The sequence below is a fragment of the Erinaceus europaeus genome, chromosome 12 (genome assembly GCF_950295315.1).
Source record: "Erinaceus europaeus chromosome 12, mEriEur2.1, whole genome shotgun sequence".
In the NCBI taxonomy this organism is placed as follows: Eukaryota; Metazoa; Chordata; class Mammalia; order Eulipotyphla; family Erinaceidae; genus Erinaceus; species Erinaceus europaeus.
In genome coordinates this window covers 80,323,300-80,340,880 of record NC_080173.1, presented here as the reverse complement: position 1 = coordinate 80,340,880, position 17,581 = coordinate 80,323,300, and the positions used below count along the sequence as shown (strand labels likewise).

Genomic DNA, 17,581 nt, shown 5'->3' with positions numbered 1-17,581 from the left:
TAATGCCTCGAGAAATTCTGCTGTGTATGCTGATGGAACCTCAGTCCCTATTCAGAACCGAAATCATCCCAGGAGGTCTCTCTGGGGCCCTTTGGTGTACACCTTACAGAGCATCTAGTTTACAGAATTTTATGTGAAAAGATTTAAAATTTTTTAAAATTATTTATTATTGGATAGAGACAGAGAGAAATTGAGAAGGGAGGGGGGAGATAGGGAGACAGAGAGACACCTGCAGACCTACTTCACCACTCATGAAGCTTTCCCCTCGCAGAGGCTTGAACCGTCGTCCTTGCACATGGTAGTGTGTGTGCTTAACTAGGTGCACCACTACCTTGGCCTCTGTGATAAGATTAAAAAAAATCTTATTATCTTTATTTATTTATTGAATAGAGGCATCCAGAAATCAAAAGGGAAGGGGTTGATAAAGAGAAAGAGAGACGCCTGCAGCCCTGCTTCACCACTCGCAAAACTTTCCTCCTATAGGTGGGAACTAGAGGCTTGAACCCCGGTTCTTGCACATTGTAACATGTGCACTCAGCCAGGTGCACCACCACCCGGCCCCCCTGTGATAAGATTTTTATGAGCCAAAGCAGAGCATAAACTCTGCTACTTTGGAGCTATGGCAAAGTCTTTAGTTTTAATAGCCCTTAGGCAGCAAATTCAGGTAGGTGAGTGCTTCTCTCTATTGACTGCATAATAAGAGTTTGAACTTGTGTGTTTGTATGTTGTGTAGGCTGAACAAATGGAAAAGAAGCAACAGGAGGAATCGGAACTGAGTTCTGACCAGTGGCGGAAAGGAAAGAAATCTACTTTTCAGCATGTTGGAGAAGACACTACTCGCTTGGAGATCTGGATCCACCCATCCCATTCCCGCTCCTGCCAGGGCACTGAGTCTGGGAAGGACTCTGAACAAGAGAATGGACTGGGCAGCCTGAGTCCCAATGATGTAAGTTTTGAAGTTGGGTGCACCAGTACATAAAACTATGATGCACTGCGCTGGGAACACTTCATCCATACTGCCTTCATTATGTGCTTTCCTATCTTACCACTATGTGGCACTGTAGAATTTAGAAAGAGCAGTATTTTGAAGTGAAGGTTTTCTTGGTATTGGATGAAGTATTTTCGGCTGCTTTGGGATTGGAGTCCCCAGTATGATGTAGGGTTCTAAAGGCTATGGAGAGAGATGATAGTAGTGAGAAAACTAAACATGCCTGGCTCATTTGTCTTGAGGAATATTTCTGGTGGAGTTGGGGGAGAGATAGTGAAAGAAACCACAGTACCAAAGCTTCCTTCAGTCTGGTGGGGGCTGGGCACAATCTTGGGTTGTATGCATGTCAAAGCATAACTGTCCAAGTGAGCTATTTCTCTGGGATATATGTATTTTTCATGCTGAAAGCTGCAGAGAGCTGTTAAATGTTCTAGATAGGGAGCTAGCATGCCAGATATGTATTTTAGAAATACAACTCCTGTTGCTTGGTGAAAAGTTTGGAAAAGTAGAAGACTGGAAATAAGATCAGTAGAAGGATGATAAAGTAATCCAAGGTATGAAAAAGATACAAATGAACAAAGTGGCTTTGGAGATGGGGAGAGATGGTTGATTTCAAACCCATTCATGAAGTGGGCTTCAGAAGGATTGTAATGTTTTTTTTTCTTTTCGCCAGAGCACTGCTCAGCTCCTGCTTATGGTGGTGTGGGGGCTTGAACTTGGGACTTTGCAGCCTCAGGCATGAAAGTCTCTTTGCATAACCATTATGCTATCTACCCCCACCCAGACTGTAATTTTTTGTGACATGTTGGAAGGAGAATTATATTGGACAGATAGGTATGGCCCATAATAGGCTCAGATGGGGAATCGGGTGGTAGCGCAGCGGGTTAAGTGCACGTGGTGCAAAGCACAAGGACTAGAGTAAGGATCCCGGTTCTAGCCCCCCGCCCCCCACCTGCAGGGGAGTTGCTTCAAAAGCGGTGAAGCAGGTCTGCAGATTTCTAACTTTCTCTCCCCTTCTCTGTCTTCCCCTCCTCTCTCGATTTCTCTGTCCTATCCAGCAGCGATTACAACAATAAAACAACAAGGGCAATAAAAGGGAATAAGTACATAAATAAATATTTAAAAAAAATAGGCTCACATGGTGAACTGCACTAGTCAGTGGATGTTTGTGTGTGTACTTTCCTTTGTGACTTGGGCCACCTCAGTATAATTTCTTATACTTACCCGTTGTTGGTTTTGTACATGTAAGAGAAAGGCAGACATATAAATAGACACACAACAATGTTCTGTCATTTTATACAGTGCTAAGGATTCAGCCCAGGACCTCACACATGCAAGCCATGTATTCTACTTACTGAACCTCTTCTGCTGTTCTTCATTTGATATTTCTTGTGAACAAAAGCACACATATGCAGATGAAAAATTAGTGTTATGTTCCAGTTGTTCCCTAATATATTCATCACAATAGAACAAAGATACTTTTCAAAACAAACTGACTATATTTCTCTTGCCTAAGGGTATGTCTCTCTCTCTCTCTCTCTATATATATATATATACACACACATATATATATAATGTGGAATGAATGTGTATGTGTATATATATATATATATATATATATACATACATACACATACATTTTCATTTCTTGTATGACAGAGAGAAATTGAGGGGGGAGGGGATATAGAGACAAAGAAAGACGCAGTACTGCTTTACAGCTCGTGAGGTTTTTCTCCTTCAGGTGGGGACTAGGGACTTGAACCTGGGTCCTTGCACATGGTTATATGTATTCTCAACCAGATGTGCCACCACCTGGCCCCAAGATGTGCTTTCTTACTATGTTCTTAGTATGACTGCGTAATACTTTATTATAAAAATATATGCTATTTATTTAACTTATTAATGTAATTTATATATTTGACTGGGCATTATTTATTCATTTTAGCTGTCCTTTTGGGATTAACTTTAAAAAATTTAATAGTGGTTTATAAAATTATAATAGGGGTATAGTTCTATACCTTTCTCACTACCAGAGTTCTGTGCCCTCATCCCCCTCCAGTAGAAACTGCTTTAGTTCTCCCAAGGTCATAGATATGCATTGACTATATAGCTGTCTGCCTACATACCTACCTACCTACCTACCTATCTTTTTTTGCCCATTTTTATTTACTTCTTTTAAAAATTTTTTATTATCTTTTATTTATTTGATAGAGACAGCCAGACATTGAGAGAAAAGGAGAGACAGAGACCTGCAGCCTTGCTTTGCCACTTTGAAGCCTTCTCTCTGCAGGTGGGGACTGGGGGCTTGAACCCTGTTCCTTGCATACTGTAACATCTGTAACATGTATGCTCAACCAGGTGAGCCACCACCTGGCTCCTTTATTTTATTTTATTTTTTTAATATTTTATTTTATTTTTGAGAGAGATGCAGAGGGAGAAAGAGAGAGACAGAAAGAAACACCAGAGCACTGCTCAGCTCTGGTTTATGGTGGGTGCGGGGGATTGAACCTGGGACTTTGGAGCCTCAGGCATGAGAGTGTGTTTGCATAACCATTATGCTATCTCCCCCTCTTTATTCTTTTGTTTGTTTATTTGTTTCCAGGGTTATTGCTGGGACTCAGTGCCTCCACTGCTCCTGGAGGCCACTTTTTCCCTTTTTGTTGCCCTTGCTTATCGTTGTTGTTATTATTATTGCTGTCATTGTTGTTGAATAGGACAAAGAGAAATCGAGAGAGGAGGGGAAGACGGGGGGTGTGGGGAGAAAGATAGACACCTGCAGACCTGCTTCACCGCTTGTGAAGTGATACCCCTTTAGGTGGGGGCTGAGGGCTTGAATTGGGATCCTTGCGCCATTCCTTGTGCTTTGAACCATGTGTGTTTAACCTTCTGCACTACCGCCTGGCCCCCTTTATTCAATTCTTATGATCCTACCTTTACTTTTTTTCTAAGTCAAACCTACACCTGTTACTACTACTGAGTGCCCTTCCTTTTTCCTCTTCCCTCTCAGATAAGCAAACAGTGCCTGACTTCCTCTGGTGCTTTCCAGATTCTCTTCCTTTTCAGTGATGGTATAAAAGCAAAGATTCCTGATGACAAATGTTCTGGATGGGACTAACCTTAATAGGAACTGTTTCTTTGATATTCTCTGGACAGTTTCTAACACAGACTACTAAAACTCAGATCTGTGTGTGAGAAGCTTCAGGTGAGTGTATTGATAGTAAAGTTCCAACTAATCTGTTCTCTCTGCCAAGCATTAGATCTCTCTCTAAATGACTGCAGGAGGTTAGATTGTGGGTTGTTGGTTTTTAGCTTTGAAATGTGGTTTGGTTGAACATGCAGCGTGGGGAAAGACTGCCAACCTCAGCTATAAGTGGCATCCTCTTAAGCTGTTGAGACTACATTTAAACTCTTCCCTTGCCGGCTAGGCCAGTCAAATTCATTGGCACGATATCAGCCATTTTTTAAAAATCTAAACATTTTTAAAAAGTCTTTATTTATTGGATAGAGACAGCCAGAAATTGAGAGGGAAGGGGGCAATAGAGAAGGCGAGAGAAAGAGACACACCTGCACCCCTGCCTCACCACTGGCAAAGCTTTCCTCATGCAGGTGGGGACCGGGCGCTTGAACCCAGGTTCTTGCACATTGCAACATGTGTGCTCAGCCAGGTGCGCCACCGCCCGGCCCCTATCTGCCATCTTTAGTTAGTGGTATACACTCAGCTCCCTTTGGAAATCAGAAAGGGGCTACTGCTTAACATATGAGTTGAAGCTGATAGTTAATTAAGAATATTAAATTATGGGTTGGTTAAATAGCTCACTTGGATACTGTGTTGTTTTGCCATGTGTACAGCCTAGTTTTGAGCCCATCTCCCACTCCTTTAGAAGAAGCTTCTGTGCTATGGTCTCTCTGTTTCCCTCCCTCCCTTCTGTCTCTGTCTGAGAAAAAAAATAATCTCAGAACAGTGAAGCCCTGGTGATGACTCCCTCCTTCCTGAAAAAAATTAAATTCCAACATCTTGGTTCAGTGGATGCGCACATGCCATCATTGTGTGAGACCCTCAGTTTGATCCTAGGCACCACATTAAGATGTCAGCATTTCTTGTATCTGGGGAGGTAACTCAGCAGGAAAGTGCAGTTCTTGAATGTGGCAAGTCCCAGGCTTGATCCCCAGTTATCACTTCCACTAAGCTGGAGTGAAGCAGAGTACCTGCGTCTGTGCCCTCCTCCCCTCCCGGAGTGGGAGAAGCAAAACAAGACAAACAAATTGTAACATCAAAAGTAAGAGTACAAGGGGGCAGGGTGGTGCACCTGGTTGAGCACACAGATTACAATGTGCAGGTACCTGGCTTTGAGCCCCTGGCCCCACCCTCGGGGAGAAAACTTTAAAAGTGATGAAGCAGGAAGCAGGATTTCATGTGTCTTTCTGTCATTCAATTATTTATTTATTTTGCCTCCAGGGTTATCGCTGGGGCTTGGTGCCTGCCCTATGAATCCACTGCTCCTGTGGCTATTTTTGGATAAGACAGAGAGAAATTGAGAGGGAGAGGAGGGAGGGGGGAGGGGAAGAGAGGGAGAGAAAAGGACAGACACCTGCAGACTTGCATCACCATTTGTGAAGCAACCCTCCTGCAGGTGGGGAGCCGGGGGCTCAAACTGGGATTCTTGTGCTTTGTAGTATGTGTATTTAACCCCGTGTGCCACCACCTGCCCCCCCCATTGCCCCTTCTCTCAATTTCTGCCTCTGTCTAGCCAATAAATAAATGAAGATAATACAATAAATAAATAAAGATATTTTCTACCTGGAAAATAATTATAACAATAGTAAAACCAGCTCAGACATGAAGTCCTAGCAATGAAAATAAATAAATTGGACTCTCAAAAGTGAGGTTCTAAGTTTCAGCCCTAGCATCACATGTGCTAGAGTGACACTCAGGATATCCTCTCCTTCCCCCCCATTAAGTAAGTCTTTTAAAAATTAAATTAAAGTTTTTAAAAATACTTATTCCCTTTTGTTGCCGTTGTTTTATTGTTGTAGTTATTATTGTGGTTGTCGTTGTTGGATAAGACAGAGAGAAATGGAGAGAGGAGGGGAAGACAGAGGGGGAGAGAAAGATAGACACCTGCAGACCTGCTTCACCTCCTGTGAAGCGACTCCCCTGCAGGTGGGGAACCGTGGGCTCGAACTGGGATCCTTAGGCTGATCCTTGTGCTTTGCGCCACCTGCGCTTAACCCGCTGCACTAAAAAGCTCGACTCCCTTTATTTTATTTTTTTCAGAGAGATGCAGACATCAGAGCACTGCTCAGCTCTGGCTTATGGTGGTGCGGGGGATAAACCTGGGATTTAGGAGCCTCAGGCATTAGAGTCTGTTTGCATAACCATTATGCTGTCTCCCTCTCCGCATTAAGTGAATCTTAATAATAACAATAATAGGGGGCCAGGTGGTAGCGCAGCAGGTTAAGTGCACCTGGCACAAAGCACAAGGATCCCAGTTCGAGCTCCTGGCTCCCCATCTGCAGGGGGGTCACCTCACAAGCGGTGAAGCAGGTCTGCAAATGTTTTACCTGATTATTATTATTATTAAATTTTTACCAGAACATTGCTCAGCTCTGTTTTGTGGTAGTGCGGAAGATTATACCTGGAACCTCAGAGCCTCAGGGATGTGAGAGTCTGTTTGCATAGCCATTATGCTAGTCCCCTGCCCTTATTATTATTTTTTATTTGAGTCTTAAAATTTGAGTGCACATATTATAATGCACAGGGATGGGTTCTTATTTGTTTTCTTTATTGGGAAGATTAATGCTTTACAGTTGACAGTAAATACAGGTGTTGATACATGATGCACTGGGCTCCCCCAGTTTCCTTCTACCCTTCCCTCCTCCTCTTTCCCTAAGTCCTTTGCTTTGATACAATATACCATGCCCAATCCATGTTTCATTTCTCTCCCTTCTTTTCCCTCCCTCCCTCCCTCCCTCCCTTCCTTTATATGCTATTTGAATTAGGAGATCCTTCCATGAGAAAATCCTTTGGGAGGGCTGGGACATGGCTTTTCCTGGTAGAGCTCACTTTTTTTTTTTTTTTTTAAGAATTTATTTATTCATGAGAAAGATAGGAGGAGAGAAAGAACCAGACATCACTCTGGTACATGTGCTGCTAGAGATCGAACTCAGGACTTTATGGTTGAGAATTCAATGCTTTATCCACTGTGCCACCTCCTGGACCACAAGCTCACATTTTAATAGGTTCTAGTGCTGAACACTACGTGAGAATACTTTCATGGGGGAACAGTGATGTGATATCTCTTCTTGTTTCTTAATGTCTAAAACAAAGACAAACAAAACTCTACTGCTTCCTCCTGGGAGGTGGCACAGTGGATAAAATGTTGGACCCTTAAATATGAGGTCCTAGGTTTGATCCCTGGCATTGCATATAACTAGGAAAATAGTCTGGTTCTTTCTCTCTCTCTCTCATATTAATAAATAAGTATTCGGGGTTAGGCGATAGTGCATCGGGTAAGTGCACATGGCGCAAAGAGCAAGGACTGGCACAAGGATCCCAGTTCAAGCCCCCGGCTCCCCATCTTTAGGAGGGTCCCTTCACAGGTGGTGAAGCAGGTGTCTTATCTTTTCCCCCATCTCCTTGTCCTCTTTCGATTTCTCTCTGTCCTATCCAACAACAATGATAACAATAACAGTAAAAACAACTAGGGCAAGGAAAGGGAAAAAGTGGCCTCCAGGAGCAGTGGATTCGTAGTGCAGGTACCAAGCCCCAGCAAGAACTCTGGAGGCAAAAACTAAACAAAACAAACAAACAAACAAAAAATAGTGGATGGTTTCTTACGTGCCACAATATCTGTTCCATGACTGTCCTTGCTTGGCACCACTCAGTGTCTGATCTGTAACTTCATTTTCTAGGTTAAAAGAATTCTAGTTTTACAATGGTTTGTTCAGATAGAAACGTACATGTTTTGTCTTCTAAGTCTCTTAGGACCAGTCTAATCTTCCTCTTTAAAATATTTCTTTAGAATTGTATGGAGAGTCCTTAAACAAATAAAAATGAAATTATCTTATGATCCAGCAATCCCACTTTTAGAAAGTACATTTATTCAACAGACCTTCAAACACTAATTAGAAGGAGCATATGCACCCCTCTGTTCACAGCTGCATTATTCACAGTAGCCAAAGAGTGGACCACCCTAAATTCCATCAACAGGTGACTGGCTAAAGAAGTTATAGGACGTATATTCCATGGAATACTACTCTGCAACTAAAAAGATGATACTGTGTTCTTTGGGACAAAAATGGATGGAACTGGAGGTGATTATGCTTTGCAAAATGAGGAGGTGAAAGACAGCTACTGAATGGTTTCACTCATGTGGAATCTAGAGATAGGAGACACGTAACTTTCAAAACAAAACAAAATTCAGAAGCAGGCAAACTAACTTTTTTTCCTCTTTTTTTTTTTTGCCTCCAGAGTTACTGCTGGGGCTTGGTGCCTACACTACCATTCCAGTGCTTCAGGAGGCTTCCCCCCCATTTTGTTGCTCTTGTTGTTATTGTTGCCATTGCTGTTGTTGGATAGGACAGAGAGAAATGGAGAGGGGGTAGAGAAAGACACCTGCAGACCTACTTCACCACCTGTTAAGCAACCCCCCTGCAGGTGGGGACCCTGGGGCTCGAACCAGATCCATGCGCCAGACCTTGCGCTTTGCGCCATGTGTGCTTAACCCGCTGCACTACCACCCGGCCCCTGTCTTCTTCCCTTCCTTCCTTCCTTCCTTCCTTCCTTCCTTCCTTCCTTCCTTCCTTCCTTCCCTCCCTCCCTCCCTCCCTCCCTCCCTCCCTCCCTTCTCTTTGCATAACATCTGCGCTATCTACCACTGCCAGCAAGCAAACTTGCCAGAGACTTGTGAGAACTATAGTGTTTATATTTGGGAGGTATGAGGGTAGGGATACAGACCTTTAGTGGTAGGTGTGATGTGTAACTATACACTGCAGTCTTAGTCTTGTAACATACTATTAATAACAAATAAAAAAATAAAATCTGAGGCCTGGCGGTGGTGTACCTGGTTAAGTGCACACACTACAGTGAGCAAGGACCTGGGTTCAAGCCCCTGGTCCCCACCTGCAGGGGGAAAGCTTCATGAGTGGTGAAGCTGGGCTGCAGGTATCTCTCTGTCTCTCTCCATCTCTATCTCTCCTTCCTCTCAATTTCTGTCTCTATCCAGTAATAAATAAATAAAGTTAAAAAAAAAATCTTTCTTCAGGGCCAAGTAGATAATCTAGCTCACCTGGGAGGGAGCCTGCTTTTTTCTATGTGCCACTACTGTTCTGCTGTAGTGAGCTTAAGGAATCATAAAATATCACTTTTTCTTTCTTTTTTTTTTTAAATATTTATTCTCTTTTGTTGCCCTTGTTGTTTTATTGTTGTAGTTATTGATGTTGTCGTTGTTGGATAGGACAGAGAGAAATGGAGAGAGGAGGGGAAGACAGAGGGGGAAAGAAAGATAGACACCTGCAGACCTGCTTCACCGCTTGTGAAGCGACTCCCTTGCAGGTGGGGAGCCGGGGGCTCGAACTGGGATCCTTATGCCGGTCCTTGCTCTTTGCGCCACCTGCTGTGCTACCACCCGACTCCCTTCTTTTTATTTATTTATTAGTGGATTAATGGTTTACAGTCGACAGTAAAATACAACTCTTTGTGCATGCATAACATTTCCCAGTTTTCCACATAATACAACCCCCACTAGGTCCTCTTCCATCATGTTCCAGGACTTGAACCCCCCCCCACCCCCCAGTCTTTTACTTTGGTGCAATACAGCAAACACTTTTGCTTTCTAGTGAGATTTGTATCTCTGGGAATTGAGGCCTATATACAGAGCTTTGGGACAACTTCTTTCCTCTATACCAAATGAGAGCACTACAGCACTGGGGGAAGCTTTGGTTTGGTTTGTGGTGGCTCTACCTTTCTCTCTCCCCCTCTTTCTGAAAAAGTTGTCCTGGAGCAGTGACCTAAAAGAAAAAAAAAAAACAATTAAATAATGCTTTATGACCTTAATTTGTTAAAGGAGCAAGTCAGTTGTCTTACAGATTTCCTACATTCTGGATTTGACTGTCTTTATTATAATGTCACTTACCCCATCTTTCCATTCCTCCTATGCCTGTAAATGAGAGCTAGTTGTAGAAAGCTGTAGGTCCAGGTCCAGCCTCTTTGGCAAGAAGAGTGCTTCACAGGTGGTGAAGTGTCAGTGACTGTGTGCCTCCTTTTGCACTGCATCAGGAGGTGTCTGGCTGCTTTCCTTGCAGTGATGTTAAACCTAATCCCGATAGTTCAGGTGGTATATAAGTGAGCTCCTGTTGTTTTGTTTTAAGATTTGAACTAGTTGCCCAAAAACTGACAAAAGAAACAGAGAACTGCTATAGTCTGCCGGAGCCAAATGCCAGCTTCCCCCTTTTTGTGGTACTTGTGTTCTCTATTCTGCCACTAATCCCTACTAGTGTCCTGTACTTACGCACTTCTCACTCACACCACTTACCTCACCTACGTACATATTTGATTTTGTGATCTATGCTTTGAAAGTGCTCAAGAAGCACAATTCAGGTTTTGAAGAGTTAAGTTGCTTCCCAGAGTTTTTTTTTTTTTTTTTTAAAGATTGGTAAGTCCCTCCAAATGAGTCTGACTTTAGGTTCAAAGAAATGTCTTAACTGTTGGGCCATAGGTGCTTTCCTTGGATTCATGTGACGCTGTCATTTACTTTGACCTATAAACCAGTTATTATATGTCTTTCTACAAGACTGCTATGCTGTTTTACTGCTCTGCTGTAGTGGACTTAAGAAATCGGAAAATACCACTTTTGTTTCCTACTAAAATTTGTATCTCTGGGAATTGAGGCCTACCTACAGAGCTTTGGGACAGCTTCTTTCCTCAACATCCTATTTGCATCTAGCTTGGTGAAAAATGAGAAGTTATACTATCGAAGTGTATGAACTGAAAGCTTCACAGTTTTAATAAAATCTGAATGTTACCTACCAGATCAGTTAACGATAAGCTGTTCTTGTCTCATGCTATTTTTCTTAATCAGCTGGGTTTTTAATCTCCTGAAGTCCTCTGGCAGAGTGAGAACCTTGTTTCCCTAGGTTTGAGAATAGCCGTTTCTTTTCTTTCTTTTCATTGATTTATATTCCTTAGAGGCTGTATTGTAAATTAAGAATGAATTTTTTGTTTATTTTTGTTTTTACCAGAGCACTGCACACTGCTCAGCTCTGGCTTACAGTGGTGCAGCAGGAGATTGAACCTGGGACTTTGGAGCCTCAGGATCAAGAGTCTCTCTGCATAACCGTTATGCTGTCTACCCCCACCCAATTTTTTTTTTCTTTTTTCTGACTCTGAAATACATGATTCTACACAGTTTTTTTTCCCCTTGTATTTTATCAAGAACCCAGCAAAGTATACATTAGCTAACACAGAAGCACTGTTTCACTGTGGAAACCCAGGTTAGGTGGCCTGTAGCACAGAACATTCACATGCTCAACTTGTTAGATTTGCTTGAAGGCTTAAAAAAAAAAGTGTTACGTAAGTGGCATTTCCTAAGAACCATCGTTTGTCTTGTTTTTAGTGCCCCTGGCATTTGTGCACTTGAGCTGCTGCTGCTGCTGCTGTTGCCACTTGCCACCACTGTGCTGAATAAAATTCTGATATGTGGGTGGTACACATCTCATGCCTCCTGCTCCCCATGAGCACAACTCTTAAGTCGGAGCATGGCTTAGGAGGTCTGCTTCTGCAGGAAAGATGACTTGCCTTATATTGGAGTGAATTCCAACTCCCAGACTTGCATTGTGAACTTCTAGGCTGGCAGTTCCAGAACTAGTGCTGTTCTGAAGCTTGAAAAAAACTTTTGAGTAGCTGGGGAGGTGGCTCAGAGTGGAGTGTAAGATTCATCCCTGGCGCTGAATATACTAAAGCAGAGTAGTGTTCTGATGATGCCTCTGTCTTTTCTTGTTGAAGTAAATAAGTAAATAAATTTTTCCTTTTGTCCTGAATTTCTCCTTCTCTCTCTCTCTTTCTTTCTCTCTCTCTTTCTTTCTTTTTTTTGTCTCCAGGGTTATCACTGGGGCTCAGTGCCAGCACTGCAAACCCACTGCTCCTGGTACCCATTTTTTTCCTTTAAAAAATTTTTTTATTAGATAAGACAGAGTGAAACTGGGAGAAGAGGGGAAGATAGAGAGAGGGAAACATAGACACCTATAGACCTGCTTCACCACCTGTGAAGCCACCCCCCAGGCTCCCCCCCCACTCTGCAGGTAGGGAACCGGGATCTTTGCGAGGGTTCTTGAGCTTTGTACTATGTGCGCTTAACCTGATCCGCCACCACCCAGCTCTCTCTCCTTCTCGTCCTGAATTTCTCTGAATAGTGAAAACATTGATTTAATCCACAGTGATAAAGATAAATTGACTTTGTACCAGTAGGTAAATGTCTTATCTGTGCTAATGCAATTACTTCTTTGCCCCTTATATCATCACAGCCAAGAAAGTCAGCTTAATTATTTGGTCTCATAAATATAAAAATCCCTTATCTGTAAGGTGGTTGCCATGCAGTTTTTCAGGGCTACTGTGATGGTCATATTAACTTCATGTCATTTTTAAAGTCTCTTACTTCTGTCTTAAAACTATTTTATTGGGCAGTGGAGATAGCATAATGGTTAGGTGGAAAACTTCAGTTCCTGAGACGCCAAGATCCGAGGTTCAGAGCTGTGCAGTGCTCTGATAAAAAAGAATAATAACAAAATGTAAAAATATTTAATGTGTTTATTGGGCAGAGATAGAAACTGAGAAGGGAAGGGGAGCTAGAGCCAGAGAAACCTGCAACACTGCTTCATTATTTGTGAAGGCCCCCCCCCCCCCCCCCCCCCGCAGGCTTGAGCCTTGATTTTTGCGCATGGTGATATGTATGCATTCTACTGGATATGCCACCACCTGGCCCCTGTAGTTCTTTACTTCTGTAAAATAATTTGTAGTATGTACTTTGTCTTGTGCTCTCCCACCCTCCTGGGCCACAGCTCTCTTCTTTTTAGACAATATGAAACAGCGTGGTGAGACTAGGCTCAAGCTAAGTCTGAATCAGGACTGGGTTTTTCAGATCTTGAAGATGGGAAATGTGCTATGAGGAGTAGAACAGAACTGGGGTATTGGCCAGGATCAGTGCTCGGATATCAGGGCTGGCGTCTGTCTTTGTCTCTTTGTGGCTGGCAGTGAGTGGAAGTTTCTCAAAGTGCATTGGTCCTACCTACAGACCCTTAGGGCCCCATATGACCTTGGTCACCAAACCACTTTAGGCTTTATTTTTATCCTTGCCGTTTAGTTTCAAGATATGAGGTTGGTTTCTTTCCTCTAACAGAGCAAAGTTCTCTGGGGTAAGAAGCAGAGTGCCAGGGTGCAGTTGAAGCTGGTTAAACACCAAAACCACACTCTTTGTCTTTCTGGGCTTGCGACGTGACATAAGCCATGCTGCAAACACCAGCTCCACACTGTGAAGAAAGCGCGTTTGATCCTCATTTTATTTATTTAGCTTGCATTTTTAGACAGATAAAATGTAGAGAGAGAAGAGGTGTATCTGCTTTTGCTAGAAATCTGATCCTGACAGTAGACACTTTCTTAAAATTCAGTATTTCCCAATTTAAGGTTTTTCATCTTCCTTAAAGATATTGGTGAGAACTCTCACAACTCACCATGTCTCAGGAAACCGGATTACCAACATATCCTGTTCGCGTGCATGTGTGTATTCTGTGTTACCCACAGGCCACTTTCCACCCCACGTGACCTTTCGTTACCACCCGGAAAGTCAGGACCCAGATACCAGTCAGAATTTCCAGGCTTTGGTTTAGAAAATGTTAACAGAGAAATTTTAAAGAGTTTTTTTTTTTTTTTTAAGATTTTAAAAAATATTTATGTATTTATTCCCTTTTGTTGCCCTTGTTGGATTTTTTAAAAAAAATTTTTTATTTTATTTATTTATTTATTTATTATTTTTGAGTGGCAGGCAGGATGAATTGGAACTAATCTAATCCTGAAGAGAGAGGGAAGGGCAGTACCTGTTCTCTTTCCGCTAACATGTTTGAAGACAAGCAATCAGAAGAAACCTTGTGACAGAAATGCAGAAAGGAGGCAGAGGATGGAAGACGAGAAGACTGTTTCGCTGACTGCAAGTCAAACACACACCCCAGCTCTTCAGGTTTTATGGTTAAGTTCTGAAGTTCTTACTGCCTGCTTCAAGTTGTGGTATACATTATGGAGATATTTATAATACACTTTATCATATTTCATCTTAATTAACATACTTCAATACAAATAAAGTGTTCTAGAACAGGACTAGATAAAAGATTGGTGGATTGAAAATTAAGAATGGTTTATTATGTTCTGGCAAAAGAAATATTTAAAAGGAATATTTCCAAAGGTAGCCCTGAAGTAATTACTCTCGACCCTTTACAGAAAAAAATTGCCCACTACTTCTGTGGAAGTTGAGAAGGGTGATGGAGATTAATTCTGAGGTTCTTCACTTAGCACTTTGATTATTAATGAGAGTACTTTTGCCTTTTCAGGGAAAAGTTCACCATGTGGGCCGATCACTGAAGGAAGGTCAGCTTTACTGGCACCACCCACTTTACGACAGTGGCAAGTCACACATTTCTAGGCACTCCCTGGAAGGGGCCACTATTAGGATTTGCATGACATATAAAAATATGTTGCTAGGGGTTTTCTCCTTTATTCCTTGTCTGAGAAATAAACTTGACATTTGGCTCTTTACGGTACCAGGGCTAACCATAATAGAATAATTTGAATAGCTTATGGATTAGGGAAAGTTTTCAATAAGGTAGAATGAAGTTTTTAAATTGTATTTATTTATTGGATAGAGACAGCCAGAAATCGAGAGAGGAAGGAAATGATAGGGAGAGAGAGAGAGAGACCCCTGCAGCCCTGCTTCACCACTTGCAATGCTTCACCACTTGCAATGCTTCCCCTTGCAGGTGGGGGCCAGGGGCTTGAACCCTGGGTCCTTGTGCATTGTAACAAGTGTACTCAACCAGGTGTGCTACCACCCGGCCCCTAAAGTAGAATGAAGTTTTAAAGAGGCAGTTTGTTGCTTGCTCATCCTTCAGGAATTGTTGAATTGATACACAGTTTATGAAGACTTGTTTGGATGTTGCCTATGCTTTGAGAAGTATGTGAGAGGAAGAGTAGCCATTAATGACCGTTATGTCCATATGATTTGAGATCTGGGAATCCTGTGGTGTACTTGAGAGACTTGTTCAAAGCCAATGTAAAGACGTAGTTTTGGCATCTTATGAATAACCTGATATCTAGACTTAAGCCAGAAAACTCTGGGGTTAGAGAATTTTCCAGCCTGGGAGAGTTGACTGAGAAAAGTCCTCCTTTGGCACTTCACCAAGTTAGACAAGGGAGCAATCAGCTGCTGAGTTTCTGCCAACTGGAATATATGTGAGGTTGTACTATAAATTGTCCCTTAGGATCCAATTCCTAGTCTATGAAGAGCCTTCCAAATGAGAATGAGACCCTTATACTGGATCCTTATTTAGTCTGCAGCTGCTATAGGGAAGAATTGAGTAGTGAGGTGATGTTACTGTGGGAGCTACTCATTTTTGTTTACATTTTATTTTATTTTACTTTTTAAATTTTTAAAAAATTTTATTTATAAAAAGGAAACACTGACTAAACCATAGGATAAGAGGGGTACAACTCCACACAGTTCCCACCACCAGAATTTTGTATCCCCTCCCCTCTCCTGATAGCTTTCCTATTCTTTATCCCTCTGGGAGCATGGACCCAGGGTGCAGAAGGTGGAAGGTCTGGCTTCTGTAATTGCTTCTCCGCTGAACATGGGCACTGACAGGTCAATCCATGCACCCAGCCTGTCTCTTTCCCTACTGGGGCGGGGCTCTGGGGAAGCAGGGCTCCAGGACACATTAGTGGGGTTTTCTGCCCAGGCATGTCGGGTTGGCATCACGGTAATATCTGGAACCTGGTGGCTGAAAGAAGAGTTAATATATAAAGCCATGGTCCGGGAGGTGTTACAGTGATAAAGCTTTGGACTTTCAAGCATGAGTTCTTGAGTTCGATCCCCGGTAGCACATGTGCCAGAGTGATGTCTGGTTCTTTCCCTCTCCTCCTATTTTTCTCATTAATAAATAAATAAAATCTGGTACCTTGAGAAAAATAAATAAATAAATAAATAAATAAAATCTTAAAAAAATATATAAAGCCAAAGAAATTGTTGACTAATCATGAACCTAAAGGTTGGATTAGTGCAGATGAAGATTTAGGGGTCTCCATTTTGTAGATAGTAGGCCTATTTTAGGTATATTCCAAAGGGTCAATGCCTGACATCTGATATGCAGGTGGACCCAAGTTATTGTCTCGGGAGATGATGTCATGGCTGGAAAAAGGACCAGAAAGCTGGATCAGGGAAGAGAGTAGCTCCCAAATATGATAAAGGTGTATAAATATTGTTGACTGTACAACAAAGGGCAGCAAAAGGGAAAATAAGTAAATATAAACAAATTTTTAAAAAAGATCAAAAAAATATTGACAGTAAATCCCATCAATTTGATCTGATCTGGGGCCCATATTCTCATTTTGTATAGGAATGCACTATGTCTTGTGCAGGGTAAGAAATTGCATCAAACTTTCCATTTCTCCCATGTTGTTTTCTCACTAGTCCCCTATTCTGGCTTTTGTTTTTGACTATACTTTGGGGAGATGTATCCATACTTCCATCATTGTGAAATAGCACTCTGCTAAAAGGTTCCAGAATTTCATATATCTACTTTGTTTTCACTGTCTTAGATGTGATGTCTGGCCTAAAATAGAGAAATAGTTATTCTCTTGGCTGGTGATCTTTCCCCACTCAACAGATTTTGGTTCTGGGGGAATCTTCAGGTATCCCCCCCTTGGAAGTCTTTCACTTTGCTCATAGTATATGATACTGAAATCGCTACTCTTGTTTCCCTAGACTCTGTGTAGACTCTAGACCTGAAGGAACTTAAAATGCTACTTAGACTCTTTCTCTAAGGCTCTAAGTCCTATACAATATGTTTACTACATGGTGTTATTTTTTTTAAAAATTAAAAAAAAATTTAATTTATTCCCTTTGTTGCCCTTGTTGTTTTTTTATTGTTGTAGTTATTATTGTTGTTGTCGCTGTTGGATAGGACAGAGAGAAATGGAGAGAGAAGGGGAAGACAGAGAGGGGGAGAGAAAGACAGACACCTGCAGACCTGCTTCACCGCCTGTGAAGCGACGCCCCTGCAGGTGGGGAGCCGGGGCTCGAACCGGGATCCTTATGCCGGTCCTTGTGCTTTGCGCCACCTGTGCTTAACCCGCTGCACTACAGCCCGACTTCCTACATAGTGTTATTTTTAAGAACTTTTGAGTGATTTTTACCAGTTGTTTTTCTTTAATCTGTTTACTGATCCAGAATGTATTGAGTACCTGTTAAGCAAATCACTAGACATCTCTCCAACTGTTGTGTTTCCATGTCATTCATGTCTAGACCATCAAAGAACTGTATACCTAAGTGACTT

General features: G+C 42.1%; 1 protein-coding gene across 1 annotated transcript in view; it reads left to right on the top strand.

Annotated features, from left to right (window-relative positions):
- Nucleotides 1–17,581, top strand: part of SMG6 (SMG6 nonsense mediated mRNA decay factor) — a 291,344-nt gene that overhangs the window by 30,240 nt on the left and 243,523 nt on the right. Inside the window, exon 8 of the mRNA XM_007520393.3 lies at nucleotides 734–946. Coding sequence (XP_007520455.1) covers nucleotides 734–946 — 213 coding nt within the window. The remainder of the gene's footprint in view (nucleotides 1–733; nucleotides 947–17,581) is intronic.